The 17222-nt window shown below is 31.2% G+C and overlaps 1 protein-coding gene across 5 annotated transcripts in view; it reads right to left on the bottom strand.

Moving 5' to 3' along the window:
- Positions 1–17222, bottom strand: part of LOC108693420 (cAMP-specific 3',5'-cyclic phosphodiesterase) — a 173121-nt gene that overhangs the window by 138426 nt on the left and 17473 nt on the right. For 4 of the 5 annotated variants that reach the window (XM_018202345.1, XM_018202346.1, XM_018202347.1 and 1 more), the window contains exon 1: positions 2224–3263. The exons of the other annotated variant lie outside the window; for it this stretch is intronic. In XM_018202345.1, coding sequence (XP_018057834.1) covers positions 2224–3161 — 938 coding nt within the window. In that variant the 5' untranslated portion in view covers positions 3162–3263. Of the gene's footprint in view, positions 1–2223; positions 3264–17222 lie in introns of those variants that run through there. 5 annotated transcript variants of the gene reach the window in all.

The raw sequence follows: 17222 nt of genomic DNA, 5'->3' as shown, positions 1-17222 counted from the left end.
TAAGAATTTAGATTGTCATTCACAAATTTTATACGCAAATTTTATTAATTTTTAAAAATTTTTATTGCGCATTGTTTTTAAACATTAATAACATATCGTTATTAAATAAGAGTGCAATACTGTCAATTGAAAATTTATTTATTCATGTTACATAGGTATATACTATAAAGTTTCAGCATTGGCTGAGATTGGCAGAGACTGTCGGAATAGAGTTTACGATATAAAGTACAAAATATTTTTTTAAATATTGAATTTCTATTAAAATAAAATATTTTTTCCCAATAAAAAAATAACATGAATAGACATAAATATTTAAAAAATATTAAATAGATATAAAATAATAAAGAATAATAATAGAATTAATAATAGAATTAATAAAATAATGACTGAATTCCGTTTTTCGTTACCGTTACAAACAAAGAAGAAAAGTAACGATTGTTTCCGAAAAAAGGAACGATAACGAATGGCATAACAAGTAAGCGTTATTTCCCTCTTTTCATATAACTATAGATATATTCACTGTATCGACGTATTTCCAGGAAGCAAGAGATTGTAACAAAAAGCAATATTTGATGAACTACACAGAAATTAAGTATTTCCAGCTTTATGTGCCAAAAATAAGTAAAGATGACGCTATGAGAGGCTCTTTCTTTCTTTGAATAAAGCAAGGTAAGTATTATAAAGCGAACAAAGCGCTCGCAATATTCTGCATTATTCAAAGCTAATTAGTTTCATAAAATAATTAGCTCCTACATTCAATATATTCAATAGCAATATATTCGATAACACTTGTAACATTAACATTTTATATCATTTTTTATTTTGTATTTTTGGAATATTAAACGAATAACACATCTTTATTTTAAAAGAAATCATTGCTATATTTAAATAATATAATTTCCTAAAATCAAAGGTAATGTAGTACGCGCATGTAGAAATGTCTGTTCAATCGTATCATTATGTAATTGATATCATCGTAGCGCGTAGTAATGCGCAACATTAAACGCGCTATATGCGTATTAATCATGAAACACGTATTTGTATGTCGTTTTGTGTATGTCGTATATCCTCCAGGCTTTATACGAACAAGGCACAGAATATTCTAATATAACATAAAATGAACACCATATTGTTCGTATTTCGATCAAACAGCATCCAATTAATTCTAAATATGCCTGAAACGAGCACAATTCGCATCAAAGGAACGTTGGTCTGCGGTTTAAACGTTTCTCTCTACTTACAAGTGACAAGAACAATTACATTTGATTTGCGTTAGTGCGATATGGATTCTCTATCAGAAAATTTTAGAATATTGCTTCTTTATATAAGACATATAAACTTCTTATAGAGAACAAAAGTAATTATAAAATATTTCTCTTTTTCTTCTTCTTTTTGAGAAAACTCCGAGATAATAATTTTTTTGCTACTTTTAATTAAATATATAAAATATTTAGAAATTTGTGTAATTGTTTTTTTTGAACTTTCTTTTTGAATGTAGAAAGAAATTTTTTAATACAGAAATTGATTTCTTAAATATAGACTTCTGAATTCAATCTCGAGAAAAAAATTAAAATTTAAAATTTTCTATTATTTTCACATTTCAATGAATAATTTTTTTAACAATTAAAAAAAAACTTGTATTAAAATTAGAAATGAATGGTAGCTGTATAAATTTTAAATCTAAAGCTTTATGTTTGATTCACATGCAATGGATGAGAAATCAGGGCGATAATATTATTGCAACATCAACGTGAGCAACCACATATATATAGCGCATGTTTCATGTTTAATTTCATGTTTACTCCGTAGCAAATCCAATTCGTCATAATGGCATAATCATTCATATTGTAATAATTGGCATCCCGATTTTAGCGCCATACATAATATTAGATTTTCCCAGAGATATATCCATTAAAATCGAGTCGTTGTAATTACATAAACAAATGTTGTCTCTCTAGTTTTGTCTTATCAAGTCTCGTCATTTATGTCATCTAACCTGTTCGTTGTTTAACTGTTTGGGAATTTATCCAATAAATTTCCATCGATTTTTATCAATTTCATTATTTTGTTTACAAACTGATGCACAAGCAAAGGTAAACATGGCGAATGATCGCCTCAGGCGGTTCTACCTCGAAAACATGGACACAGTGGCAGGGCAGGAAATTCGATCATTCAACTACTCACTCTAGAAAGACCTCGGATTCGCTTCGGGGCAACACCAACCTCGGCAATACGATGGCCTTTTTGCGCCGGCTCTTAAGCGTCTGCGTGGCGAATTGGAACTCCGATGTTTGCAATGTCTGTAGAGGAGAATGCGGGCTCAGGATCGTGATCTTGCGGTCACTACCACCTGGACTGGTGAGAGAGAACACACTGGTCGGCGGCGGCAAACTGAGATGCTGTGGTATCTTCCTTTCCAATCCAGTATTGGCGAAAAGGCCGCGTCTGACCTCGGCATTCATGCTCTCTTCTCGATGAAGATTCTCACTGCTCTTTGATTCAACCGTCACTATCCTGCGCATGTCTCTCGTAGACGACGTCAGGAAACTTCTGTAGTGAGTCTTGGAGGAACCTACATGCGTTTCAGAAGACGAGGACAGAGACTCCATCGACTTGGAATCTTCGCTGTAACGATCGTCGGCACTCAGGAAGTTTCTCGACGATCGCAGGCTCTCCATCGATCTGGCAGTCACCTGGCTGACGCCACCTGTTGTTAACAAATGTTGTTGTTGCTGACGTTGCTGTAGCCTCGAGATGCTCTTTACCTCGGGTTCGTATTCCTCCTGGCTTGAACTGGACTGCGAACTGCGATTCGTCACCATAAAAAGACCCAATCGCGAGTTATCGCTCACACGTAAGGACGACACCGTCATTTTTTTACTACGTAGAGATTCAGCATCATCAGGAATATCCAGGGAATAACGACACTTCTCATATAATTTGTGCGTCTTAACAGATTGTGACACTTCCTCATCTTTCGGTAAATTCTCTACTTCGTTTTCAGATGCACATTCCATCGTGTCGGAATCCGATTCCTGCGCTCGCAAAATTTGCTGACTGATCTTCGAGGTAAATTTGGAGGTGGAAGTAGTAACTTTTGTGGAGAGCTGGTTCACCAACGTAATTGCTTCACGCAAGTCCTCAGTATCATCCTCGTCCATCTTTGCAAAGTCGCCAAATTATTCGGGAAACACTTACAAAAATTACTGCAGTGAAAAATAAGAAATACGAAGGCTTTTTTCTGTATTATATCACAAGGTTGTCAGAAGATTATTGCAAGCAGTTATATATAATTCGTCAAAGAATTAAACTCGTCGAAATTATCAAATTTTCAAACAGGATACATTCATGATTCCACGTGGATTTCTTCGTCATCAGATTTGAATGTACTGTCCACAACACTTCTTTTCTTTCGATTGTACCATGTATTCCATCTACACGATCTTGTCGCTTAAGAGCCAACAAGCTGAAAATCAATGACTTCTTTCAACATTTTTGGAACAATTTTCTTTAGTTGGAGTACTTGGAGCCAATTTCAATGTTTTTGCATTTTCTATCAACCCCGCTAATAATTTTCAATAATAACATAAAATTCATAAGTAATATTATAAATCGACATTTTTATTATTCAATCTATTGCATATTTTATTGTTAAACTATGTTTTTACGTTAACGCTATAACAGATAATATTTTAAATTAACAAATATGTTTCCAATATTAAATATAGATTGGAAGTTGGTAACCGAATCGCAAAGATGAAAGCATCCAAAAGAAAATTGAACTATCGACAGTTATATTTAAAAAAATATTTATTAAATGTAAATTTGTCATTGATATCTTTATACAATAGCGAATATTTGTTTTTCATCATAAACAAGGTAATCGAAACTAAAATTCAATTATTTTTATGTCGCATGTTCAATTGAAATTACATACAATAATCGAATCTACTATATTTGTTTTTTAAATTTCATATTTTGATTAAATACCGTATTTTCAAGAGATTCTAAAACATTTACATATTTTATTTAGTTCTTTCACGGACAAAGAAAACAATTGATATTTATATAACAAAAGATTACAACAGCAATTTAACTTCCTATAAAGTGCGAGAAAATTAAAACAATATAAATACAAATAAAACAACTTTATATGTATTCAGAGTGAATAATAGGTCTTATAATTATATATATGTATTCCAAAATTTGATTCATGAATAATGACATAAATTCACGACTTAAACTGAACTATTCTTCTGTACGATACGACAAATATTTGTAGAATATGTATGCAAAAAAAATAAGAACAAAAAGAAGCATTGAGTAAATTTAACATTTCTATTGCTGTGAGTGTGTATGTGAGTGTGAGTGAGTGCGTGTGTGTGTGTGAGTGTGTGTGTGTGCGCGCGCGCGCGCGTGTGTGCGTGTGTATGTGTGTATGCGTACGCGCATGTTCGTGTGTAATGAATATTTTTATTTGCGCGTATATAGATTCAATTTTTAGCAACTTGTCTAAGGGGGTAAACTGAACTATTCTTCTGACGACAAATATTTATAGAACATGTGTGCAAAAAGAGTAAGATAAAAAGAAACATTGAATAAATTTAATACAAATTTCTATTACAATAACGAATATTTTTATTTGCGCGTAGATTCAATTTTTAGCGACTTGCCTAAGCGAGTAATCATTGATTTTTTTTTATAAATTCAATTAACGGAAAGATTGTGATCCGATTGTAATTAAATTGCTTGTTATCGACATTCCCCTCCTTTTCTTCCTCTTTCTTCTCCTTCTCTCTCCCCCCCTCCTCCCTCTCTCTCTGTCTGTCTGTCTTTTCTGTTTCTGAGACATTTCTCCGAAATCAGAACATTTATAGCTTCCGTAAGATTTACTATGTCCACCGCGAAATTCACGAATTAAAGCATCTGTGCGCAAAGGTAACTTCCTGGATTTGAAAGCTTCGCTTTCAACTAACATGCAATTGATGCGCAAACAAGAATTCGATACAAGCTCTCAACAATGGCCACCGGTAGAGACAATACGTACAATAGGCACACCGCGGAGTCATTCAATTACATCTCGCCTTAGTCGAATACCCGTCTGGCTTCAGTTATACCGTATAAATTAGAAACGGTTGAACACTTTAAAGCTAGCTTATTTGTGTACCTAGAACTTGCAATAATTACAGTAGGAGATAATCTTCAGAAAAGATATAGACAATATCTCGCTTTTTTTTTTAAGCGGTATTTATTGTAAAAAATATCGTTTATTTCTACGGTAAGAATTTCCTTTAAGAATAAAAATTTTCTACATAGAGACATTTTTAGTAATTTTCATGTTTCATAGTCCCAAGCAAATAACGTGCGCGTTCCAAACATTACTCACATAAACAAAGTAATTCACGGTATCAAGGGTAATTGTTGTGGCATGCAAATCGCATTAATTAATACATATGGAAGCGCGCATAAATTATTTCAACTAGTCATAAACGTAATAACGCTATAATCGAGACGACTATTACATAACATAGTCTAATACTAATAAATTTATATTCCACACATTTGTCATGTTAATTGTACAGTTCGGATAATGAGTAATATTAAGCAAATTGAATCACGTTATATCAATGACGCGAATTTAATAATAAACTTGATAAATGTCGAATGAGTATTGAATGTGACGCTCTTTGTTGCGATCGTCACGTACTGTAGCAATAATAATCTGACGAGCAATTTGAAATCTTCGAAATAATTTCTGTGCTGATTAGATCGCGCCGGAAATCAATCAAATAGCCATTTGATCTCGAACTTTCTGTTAAAGAGTAAAGATTAGTCTAGGATGTCATAGTACAATGAACAAAATTGTTAAAATTTTATAAATTACTAATAAAAATACTAAATTCGCGTAAATTAAAAAATCGCATAAATATTACCGCGTTGCATTAAAATTATTTTTCTTTTAATTAAAACAATTTTTTGTGCCGAATTTCAAATTTAAGTTTTGCTTATGATATCTTTGTAGCAAGTTTTTTTTACAAGTTTGTTTCATTGATTTGTATGCTGCAACGATATTGATCAATCCATTTACAGAGACAGCAATTTACAATGCATTAAAAATTGCTTGCTTTAGCTATACTGAAGAAATACTAATATGCTGCACGCTGCTGTTTCTATCAAAAGGCCGCTTTGTAAATAGATGCCAAGAAATTTTGCCAAATATTTACGAAACTTCTAGTCATCTATGTCAAAGTATGGCAGGTAAAACCATTCTTCGTTAATTTAACGTCTAAAAGCGCGCTCAATTGCCGCGCAACATTTAATATTTCATAAATACATAACAAAAACTCAATATCGAACTTTCAGTGTACTTGAACTTTTTCAGCTTTAAAAAGAAAAAAATCATTTCCTTATTACAATTATATATTTTTGAGAATGATACGCTAAATTCTTTAAACATTAAACGTTTGTTTTTGAAGACCTCAAGTATTTTATAATATGTCTTAGCACTTTAATATTAAAATTTTTAAACTTTAACTTTGATTAAGTTTTAACTTCTAGGAAATTTCAGTGTTTTTCTCATTTGTGATCTTGGCATATAACACTATCTAATTTTTTAAAGGACATTAACGCGACGCCGTATTGATGGAAAAATAGTTTTCACAATCAGACTTCGTATCGTAAAAGCACTATTTCTTCAGAATGATCTTTTATTTTAAACTATTAGAACGCCCACGTTGAAACTATTCGAGCATATCTACGCTGCAGATTACATAGCCGATTGCATGCGAGGCTTTACTAGCATTTTCCTTATCGATCGCGCTCTTATAATGCATAGGGAGCTTCTACGAAATCATCGCAATGAAAATTTGCACAATTTAATCTCGGAATGTATGCTTATTGTTATTGTAATAAAATTTGAAAATCGGAATTGCTGCACTATCGTTGAACTATTAAGGTACTTGCACTTTGTGTGTGTGTGTGTGTGTGTGTGTGTGTGTGTTGTGTGTGTGTGTGTGTGTGTATCAACACAATTATATTGAATATTGAACTCATTGATTAATTGTATATTCGTTACAAACATTAATAATTAATTACCCTAGCAAAGATTATAATTGAAAGATTATAATTAAATCAAATATTTAAAGAAAAAATATAGTGATAATAATTATAAAGATGACAATTATGCAAGTTTACATACATGTAGAATTAATATTAGTTTATATACATGTAGAATTAATGTAAAATAGTTGAACAAATTATTTTGTAATTTCCAATAACTTTTATAATTCGCGTTAATTCATATAAAATTTGTATATAAAACTTGTACACTAAAAAAAAATGTTTTTGGCCATTTTTAAGTTGTTTAAATAATTATCTAATTGTTAATAATTATCTAATTGATTAGTTAATTTTATATTATGAATCAACCAACATTATATGTAATAGAAAATGTACATATTATAACAACATATAATATTATGTGTAACAAAATATCTTATAATTATTTAACATCAATAAATTAATTAATTAATTGCACAATTATAATCATAGAATATTGATATTTTTTCATCTTTTTCATGTTTTCTAAACATATATAAAAAATATAAAAAATATAAAATAATATTATAATAATATATAAATAATATAAAAAAAGTTTTAAGAAAATGCAGTATAATTGCACTAATGAATTAATATTGATAAATTAAGCAACTGCAAATGATAACATACATTTATTTTACAATTAATAAAAAGAAATATATTCTTTAAAGTAAAGTTTAAAGTAAACTTTAAAATACTGGGAAAATACAATAGTCAACCATAAACTGTTCCTAAATCATTATTTAAGCTGCAACCTCTTTCTGTAATCAGAACACGTACTACAATCAACTGTAATTGTCTTATCCCGAAAATAGGTCGTATCAAATTCAACAAACTAATAGGTCAACATAGAAATTTCTGAGGACACGGTAACCTTGTTCCCGGGCTTAAATGAATAGCCGACCTGATGATTCCACGGGCACGATTTGTTGATGACCATCGGCGTGAAATCGTTCATAGTTTCACCACCCACGCGAGACACAGGGCAAGGTTACATTACACTTTACTGGTATGACCCCCAGTGAAACACGCCACTTCCGGTTAGATCCGTTTACCGAGCTCTATATAACAGTCTCATCGATTCCGGCAATGCACCAGCTGGTTGCATCCAGATTAGGGGAAATGTTAGGTTCTAGGTCAAGCAGACTAGATTCGTCCTTTTACCTGAATCTATCATGATGCCACGCGATTTGATCATTTTAGTTGAGTGATAGATCATATACTTCATCTCAAATGTATCTCTATACATTTAAAGAATGATGCAAGTGTGCATTCGTTCCGTAAATATTATATCTGACGAGATAGAAACGAGAAATCAAACTTTCTCTTTGCAAGTAGCTTTTTCAAATTATATAAGAGAAATTCTATATTTTCCATTTTATACCTGCAATCTCTGTATTTCTTCTAGAGTACTCAAATAACAAGTCCTACAAGAATATTTTATATAAATATTCTATCAGTAGGAAAACAATTTGTAGTAAAAACCGTCCTCTTGAAGAATTTATTAGCGATATGAATTTGATTGAAAGACTTACACTACCTGTGTATTTTTTGTGAGGCTCGTTAAAACAGAATTCTAAGACCTGTGGATTAATTCAACTTGTATGCTTGGTAACAACTCGAAAATATCGAAGCAGTTAAAAACTTTGCAATGACGCAAATTCAAACGGGAAGTTTCGCATGTATAATGTACAAAATGGAATATCTATCTCTCTGCAAACGGCATGACGGATGTTTAATGTCGTTTCATATTGATAGCAACGGAAATGCACGAGAGTTGAAATTCAAGTTTCTTATATACAAATAGATTGAAGATTTTATTCCGCAGAAAGAGTTCGGAAGGATGTATAAACCAATATAAATCAAATAAAAAAATTATTTAGAAAATGAGAAGAATCTGAAAGAATTTATTGTATTAAAATGGTAATATTTTTGTATATCGTAATACTATCCCGATAAACATAAATAAACATGAGTGCAAAGTATACAAAAGAACAAACATTAAACCGCTATTTAATATTAATAAAAATTTCGTTCTTGATAAAATCGATTGATTATTCTCGACGCCAACGTATTGTTAAAAGTTGAAACAGCAATGTTGATTGTTTTAGTAGATTCTTCACCGAGAGAAATGTGTATTTGCATCTGTTTATAATATCCCGATGGAACCAACAGTACGTAATAGTTACAATTCTCGTACGTTTATTTATACATATGATTTTCATAAAATTTTGCGTATTCTCGAAATACGATGTACATGATAAATGCATGATAAAATCACAATATATTGCGTTCATAACGTTTTTGAAAAAGATCGAGGGAAGGGAGGGGAATGCTCCAAAGTATCACACAAAAATCGGTAATTGCAAAAGCCTATTACAGCTGCTTTCGTAACTTGCATCGTGGCAAATTCTACTAATTAAACGCATGATGCATTGCGCTTGCGTTATACAACAAATCTGCACACATCTATCTCACAACTTCAATCTAAAATTACACGCTAAATCATGTTAAAAGGTTTCGTGTATAATCAGAAGCGGCTGAATAGAGTCAGTGAAATCAAACAGAAACAAAAGCTCGCATTGTTCTGCAACGCGTTTATTACGCATATATAGATTTTTTCTGTTTGTAAATACGCTGGTATAGCTTCATCAGAACAATATTTAATTAATTTTTAATAATTAATAATGTTTTTATCTATTCCCTCTATAAATATACCTCTATATATACCTTCTATCTATTCCCTCTATATATACAATTGTAATTTAATATAAAAGGACTTTATAATAATTCTGTTAGCAATCACAAAAAAAATATTGCATTATTTATCTTGTAATCTACAAAGTGTTTAGCACATATATGAAGATGTTCTTTTTTCTGTTGGTAATTGTATTGAATAGCTTTATCGCCGGAGCTGCAGTAAATTTTTAATAATTAATAACGTTCTTATTTATTCCCTCAATAGATTCCCTCTAATGCCACATGCATCTTTATAATATAACTGTTAATATAAAAAAGCGTTTTCTATGCAGTTTCATAAGTAATCACAGAAACATTGTATTGTTTGCTCTTTTCGTAATTATTAAGATAACTTATTCGATTACAATATACGATTATCTTTTTAGAGTTAACTGCGACCATTCAGCCTTAACTTTGCCCCGCAATTTGTACGCGAACGATGAGAAGAAAATTAACTGGTCTCTTAACTTTAGTTTCTGGATTTTATTTTCTCTTGATTTATTATGGCAAATTCATTATAAATATTTTCCGTCAATGAATATTCCGAATAAAATAACTCATAATAATCTTCTTATTCGCTTGCCAGTCGATATTTAATAGGATTTCGATATCAAATAGCTTGTACTGATAATAATGTACGCACGAGCTCTTAATGGCATCTGTGTTAATTGCGGATTATTTAATGGATTTACAAGAAGAACTATTCGCGTTACATTATACCGTGTGTGAAATTATGTTAACGAGTGGCGCTGAAAGCTGACAACGCCGACAACGTTCGAGGACGTGATGTCACTTACGAAAATGGTACGTGAAACTCGACCTGTTCGATATATACCACAATACTTGCATATCTAGAAAAAACTGGAATGAACTTGTTCGCATACGGCGCAGGTAAATGAAATTTCAATCGGACTTGACGCATCGCATCGCGATATAAGAAATCATTCGCTTACAGCACGTTGGTCTCGCCAGTAATGCGGGGTGATTCATAATCGGGCTTCGCTCAAAATAAAATAGTGAGCCTCGCGTTTTTGCCAAAAATAGATCGCAGCGAACGACGGACCTCTGAGTGTAGGCAAGTACTTTCTGATTTAAACCGACGAGTGTTGCTACTCACAACGTCTGACAGATTCGATTAAAATCTCCTCGATAATTATAGCATGCTATCGGTAAACGATCTTACTGATATCATCTCCCATTTTCAGCGTAAGTGATGCGTGTATACATTTCACTTTTTTTATATAAATCCTGCTTTTATTTCTCATGTTTCTTGTCGAGAAACGTGTGCTAAGATATCTTATATTTTGTAGCGCGATAAACAAGTTCATTCCAGTTTTTCTAGAAATGCAAGCATGGTCGAGTTTCACGTACCATTTTCATAATTGACGTTGTGTCCTGGAGCATTGTGCATTAAAATGTATAAATTCTCTTAAAAAATTATGTACACAGAAAATCGTTTCAAATATTCTTGTGAATAAAAATTTTATACAATTTGCATAATATATAATATATAATATACAAGTGATTCAGAGAAAACTGCAACATCTGAAAAATAACTTTTTATTTTGCTGTCTCCATAAAAATCACTATCAGCGATATACCAGAAACCAATATACTAATTTAAATTTGATATTTCAATTAACGATAACATCACGATAAATAAAAAAATCAAGATTTCATTCTGTGAAATTTCCCTGGCTCTTCTTCAGCTTTTAAATGCAAAACAACTAGTCGTGAAGTGGCTCAATTCGAAACGAAGCGAAAAATTGCGTTCCAAATTATGGATGCTCATCATTTATTCCTTTGCCAGTGTTTTTCGCTGAACGTGAAATATCTACTAACTTAATTACAAATAATGAGGCAGAGTTTATACGTTGGTGTTGTCGCAAACGAAACTGTAGAGCAATAAAACGCCGACGTTAAAAAAACTTAGTCTCTAATTTAATTAACTCACAATGAGATAACTGCGCATAAATTATGTTAACATCTAAACTACCCTGAGGTAATTATAACTAATTTTCGAAATTATATCGGCGCTTATCTAGTTTAGCTACAACCTTTTAATTTTGGATACATAGTTTTGTGTGAATCATATAAAGGTGAAATAATTATCGAAGTTTCATCTATGTTATCTATCATGTATTTTACATCAGGGTTAATGAACACGTCTCAACTTGCTTCGTTACGGCTACTTCTTTCGAAATAATTTCTTCACAGAGAGGAGAACACAGCAAATTGCACAGTAAGGCACTTGTACATGAAACGCAAGAAGAATCAAGAATATAGAGGAAGTTTTCTCTCAGCGTCGGAAAAAGTCGCAAGATTCAAGTAACAAGCACGCTCCTAAACCTTCTTTTCATGAGAAACGGATGCTTTACGAGTTGTTTAAATACGCAGAATGCAATCTTCCTGATCATAAATGATAATCGAAAAAGAAAAATAAAATTTCCTCGAAAAATAAAATGAAATAAAATAGAATTCAAATAAATGCAAAAGTATCACATGGGATTACTTTATACGCTCATGCGATAGCTATTGATATTAGGAAGTAAAAAAAAGATGGAAATCTCTTGAGAGTAATTCTACTCGTTCGTCCAGGGTCTACCCCCTTAAGAATAACTTTATCCCGGAAATGTACAGCGGTAGAAAAAAAATAAAGAGACTTCGAATGATGCAAATAATACAATTTTAAACGAAATAATCTTCTTTCTATTGTTATCTAATAAAATTTTTTCTAATTTTATCCCTATTCCTTCATTTTTCTTACTTTTTCTTCTAACTTTTCTCGCGATAACTTTTTCCTTTTGATTCTAACATTAGTTATATATTTCGACGTATATAACTGTGAAGATATTTTATATCACATTAATTAAATTGAATGGATGAGACACATACTATAGCAGCTGGTAACGAGCTGTATATGTTTCAATGTATCAATTGATTTTAATATGCCAATGGCATGCTTTAGTCCCATAAATTTTAAATATCATTAAATAATCTTTAGTTAAAAAGAAAATAATTTTCATTTCAGAACGCGAAAAATTCATTCGCATCTTTGAAACATAACAATCTATAAACTAATTTATAGCCTAGAAACCTCTTCTGCTTTTGTTTGAAGTAAGATGCATCGTTTCCGTGCACGCGTCAGATACATTTTTCTCCGTTACCTCAGCGATATTTCATCTAATTTTCAGCATTCATATTTTCAGTACATTCATACTTTCAGCGAAATGTCGAGTACGTTCTCAACGATTAATTGCAATCCTCCATATTACCGCATGCCTTAGATTTCTCTGGAAAGTGGATCGAGAAAATTTGACTCATGCTGCCTTAAATCACGCGCTCAAGTATTACAATAAATCGTAAGAATGATTATTATGATCATTGTTAACGGCCGAGGATTCAAGTGGTTGTAAAAAGATCTCAGAAAAAATATGTATACGCCCGATAAACTTTGAAAGAACTCAACTTGGGTGGGTGAATTAAATAGAAAACAAGTGTCTGTAATTGTCACTTTAATGGCATTTTGAGAAGGTTTCTTCTTTTTAAATAATCATTTGCAACGACATGTGTCATGCATGGAAAACGTTTACATTCAGAAACAGCTGTTTTGCTGTTCCTTTCTTATAAATAAGCGTACTTAAAGTGGATCAGACACTCAAGAGAGAATAGTTCTTCGGAGACTGCATCAGTTCTTATGATTTTAAATTTTGGCATGCAGCCAACAATGTATTCTCATAAATGAGACCAACATTGTGCGAGGCACAATGAAAGAAGAAAAACAAGGGAAATCTAATGAAGGAGAGGCAGGATAAAAGTCAGACTTCCGAATAATGCCGTTTCTGGGTTGGAATTTGAAATTCATGTCATAAGGCCACACGAACCGCGTGTAAAGAAAATATGCTGCAACATTTGTTCTACGAATTATTCACCTGTGAGAGACGCATGCAACGCAGAAGACGTCGAGTAATGGCATAAATTATTTCGAAGAACTTAAAAGGCTCACTTTAGAAAGAACGTGCGTAACTATTTCTAAAGTGTTTTCTTATTTTAAAAAAATATAGAAAAATATATTGAACGCGATATATAAACAGATAAAATCTTCTAAATGTAAAAAGTATTAGAAAAAGAATTACAACTTAGAGAAATACAACTTTTTGATGGAATGATGAGGATTAAATGCGAATATCATATAACTTTTGCTTAACACCTATCCTGTGCGTCAAACACGAAATAAAGGTAGGTGGACTTAAGTAATTGGAGCAGCTCGTATGTCACGTCGGAAGTTGAGTATCGTTGACCCCGTCGACTCCTAATAGAAAATCCGACGGCGCTGTCGTCCCTGCATAAACCGTCCATTTACCTCAGCCAACCAAGTGGATGATGGCCACTACAGGCTTCCGTCACAAAATAAATCACACGGTAATCATGATTATCGTCATCGATCACCGTTAATCACCAGGTAGATCTTTGCACGATATAATTAAGCAGAAGCGGCAAGCATTAAATTATTTGAATGACATGAATGCATATATCTTTTCGCTCTTCCTCCAGATAAATCATTTATTAGACAGGAAATTGATATACTTTTTAGAGAAAATTAGTATTTTTAATACTTAATCAAGTTTCTCTATGTCAATACTATAGTTTTATTTAATTAAATATTAATTAAAGTAAAGACGTATCTTCTTTAATTTAATGCAATTTTTTAATTATTTAGATATATAAACATTTTTTAAAACTAAATCTGAATAAAAACTTAATTAAATTGTTCAATGATAACAAATTTTTTTAATTTAATATAATTTTTAAATTATTTAGATACATAAACGTTTCTCAGCCTTTTTAAAATAGATAGAAACTGTACTTAATTAAATTGATGAATAACAAACCATTTTATTTTAATAAATTTCATTTAATAAATAATAAGTATTCTGTATTACCAATAAAACTTATCAATATAAATACGATAATATTAAGATTCTCTTGAAAATATTTAAAAGAGGTCAAACAGAAGTCATTAACGGCATCAGTAAAGTATATTAATATTAAAATAAAATCTTCACTGAGTTTTGCGTTAATTAGAAGCGGAAATTACTGTAATAAAAGTACCACGAAATATATTTCGAATGAATTCATGTAACGCACGTTTAGTTTTCCGCGACTTATTCATTTTTATCTAATTGTGGCAGAAAAGAAAATAATTATGCTTATTCTAAAATTCTTTTCTATATATCTCTCTCGCGTGCACTAATATATAGATATTACAATTATGCATAAAAAACTACATCAAAATATTTCAATTTCGAATTTGTAATTGTACAAATTATGAGCGACATTTGGATAATACAATATTATTTAGCGACGAAACGACAAACGCTTGGTCCAAATAATTTCAGAATTATTCGTCTCAAACGTATCATTCGTCTCATTAGATGAAATAATCGATATAATTGGAACACATACATAGAACATCGTAATAGTGTAAACCTCATTTATCCATGAAAATGATGAAAGGATGGCAGGGGACTGTATATCCCGAATCGACCAAACGCATGTGCATCCGACACATTCATTGTCGTTAACATGACACTGTCTTTAGTCGGCATGTTAATTAATCCTCCATTGTAACGTGGAACGTAGTATTTGATTACGCGAAACGCCTAATCCGCATTCTGCTCAGTCGTGTTAGCAATAAGTTAACGGCAGATTAAATTTTGACGCGCAGACTTATAATACATCAGATTTACATATGTCTAACTTAAATATAACTTTAATATTTGTGAAAGCTCAAACATGCTTTTCGTCGCGGATACTTTTCATTTCAACTTTTTTATATATAGCGAGGTTTTGATATTTAATATTATAAATTTTTCATATTACTTTCATATTATTTTCGTATTATTTTTATCTCCGAAAGAATCTTATATTATCACAATCATCTTTTATTAAAGCTATATTGAAGTACGAATTATTTGAATAAAAAACAATAAACCGATGATGCTTTGTCTGTAAAACGCGAGTTACTTGGAAGAATGGTTTGCACGTACCTCGTAAACACGATTTATTTCTCGATGACATTCTCTGTTCTTTCCTTCTGTCATTTTTATTCTTTTCCGGCACATAACGCCCATGTAAAAATATAGTCAATTTATTTGAATATTATTTTAATTTGCGTGACTCAGTTAAATAAAAAGCTTTGTTAAAGAATGAGAAAACAAAATGAGAAAAATTCATATATATCCAACTATTGTTAAATTTTCAATCATAAAAAAAATGTAAATTATTCATACTTATGGAAAATTTCATAATATATCGTATTGAATATAACACATGTTAAATATTAATATTAAAATTTAACAAAAAAAAAATGAAAATCGAGATAAAGTGCAAGAGTCAGGATAAAATGAACGCAAATACAGAAACACGTAAATCGCTTTTTTTTTTATATTTCTTAAACGAGTTTTAGGTGTGACAGTTACAAACGAGCGGGAAAGATTTTAAGTTTTCCAGTGAAATATGTAATGATATTTTTCAACTTATTCTTTATAATTTTAAAAGTTTAATGTTATTTGTCCCTATCCGCAGTTTTGAAACGATTGCAACAATTACAATTTATATGTTTGAAATTGGAGCTATCATAGAAATATAATTGGCAGTTAGAATCATACATGGGATTCAATTACAAGCATCATGTGTAATTCACGTATCGGATAACCGCCGATATATTGACGCAAATACGAAGAGCAATTAATCGTCAAAGGTTCACGTTTTAAGCATAATCTCTGCGCGACGAATTATAGTTCATTCGGAATTGCTAGCAGAGAAATATAGCTAATCGCATACTAATGACGAAAACAATTGATTAATAATTAACACAACTTATCATACTTCCTGTGGAAATATTTACCAATTATTGCGACGACAATTAATCATTAATTAATTATAATCTATTGTACGTTGGAATGTCTTCTTATTGCTCATTGTGTTAACAGAACACCATTTCATGTAATTTTTTTCTTGTGCATTTTTAAATTGAGAAATACAATAATTATTAATGATGAAACAGTCTTAAATTATAATATGTTATACATTTTAAATTTCTTGCAGTGAAATCTCACTCCAAGAAAGTGAAAATACAACCACCCTTTACTTCTTGAAAGAGGGAAAAAAACAATTTTTTATTCTTTTTAGAGTAAATTTTTATTTCAAAGAAATGAAATCTCATTTTTTTGCAGTGAGATTTCACTTCTTCAAAGTGAAAATTCATATTAATAAAGAGTGAAAATTGTCATTCTTTTTCAAGAAGTAAAATATTTTCACTTTTTTATGGGGCTGTGGTTGTATTTTTACTCTCTTGGAATGAGATTTTCACTGCAAAAAAT

Source organism: Atta colombica, unplaced genomic scaffold (genome assembly GCF_001594045.1).
Source record: "Atta colombica isolate Treedump-2 unplaced genomic scaffold, Acol1.0 scaffold9, whole genome shotgun sequence".
Taxonomy (NCBI): domain Eukaryota; kingdom Metazoa; phylum Arthropoda; class Insecta; order Hymenoptera; family Formicidae; genus Atta; species Atta colombica.
The sequence above is the reverse complement of the archived record's forward strand: the minus strand, read 5'-3'. Positions and strand labels throughout refer to the sequence as shown.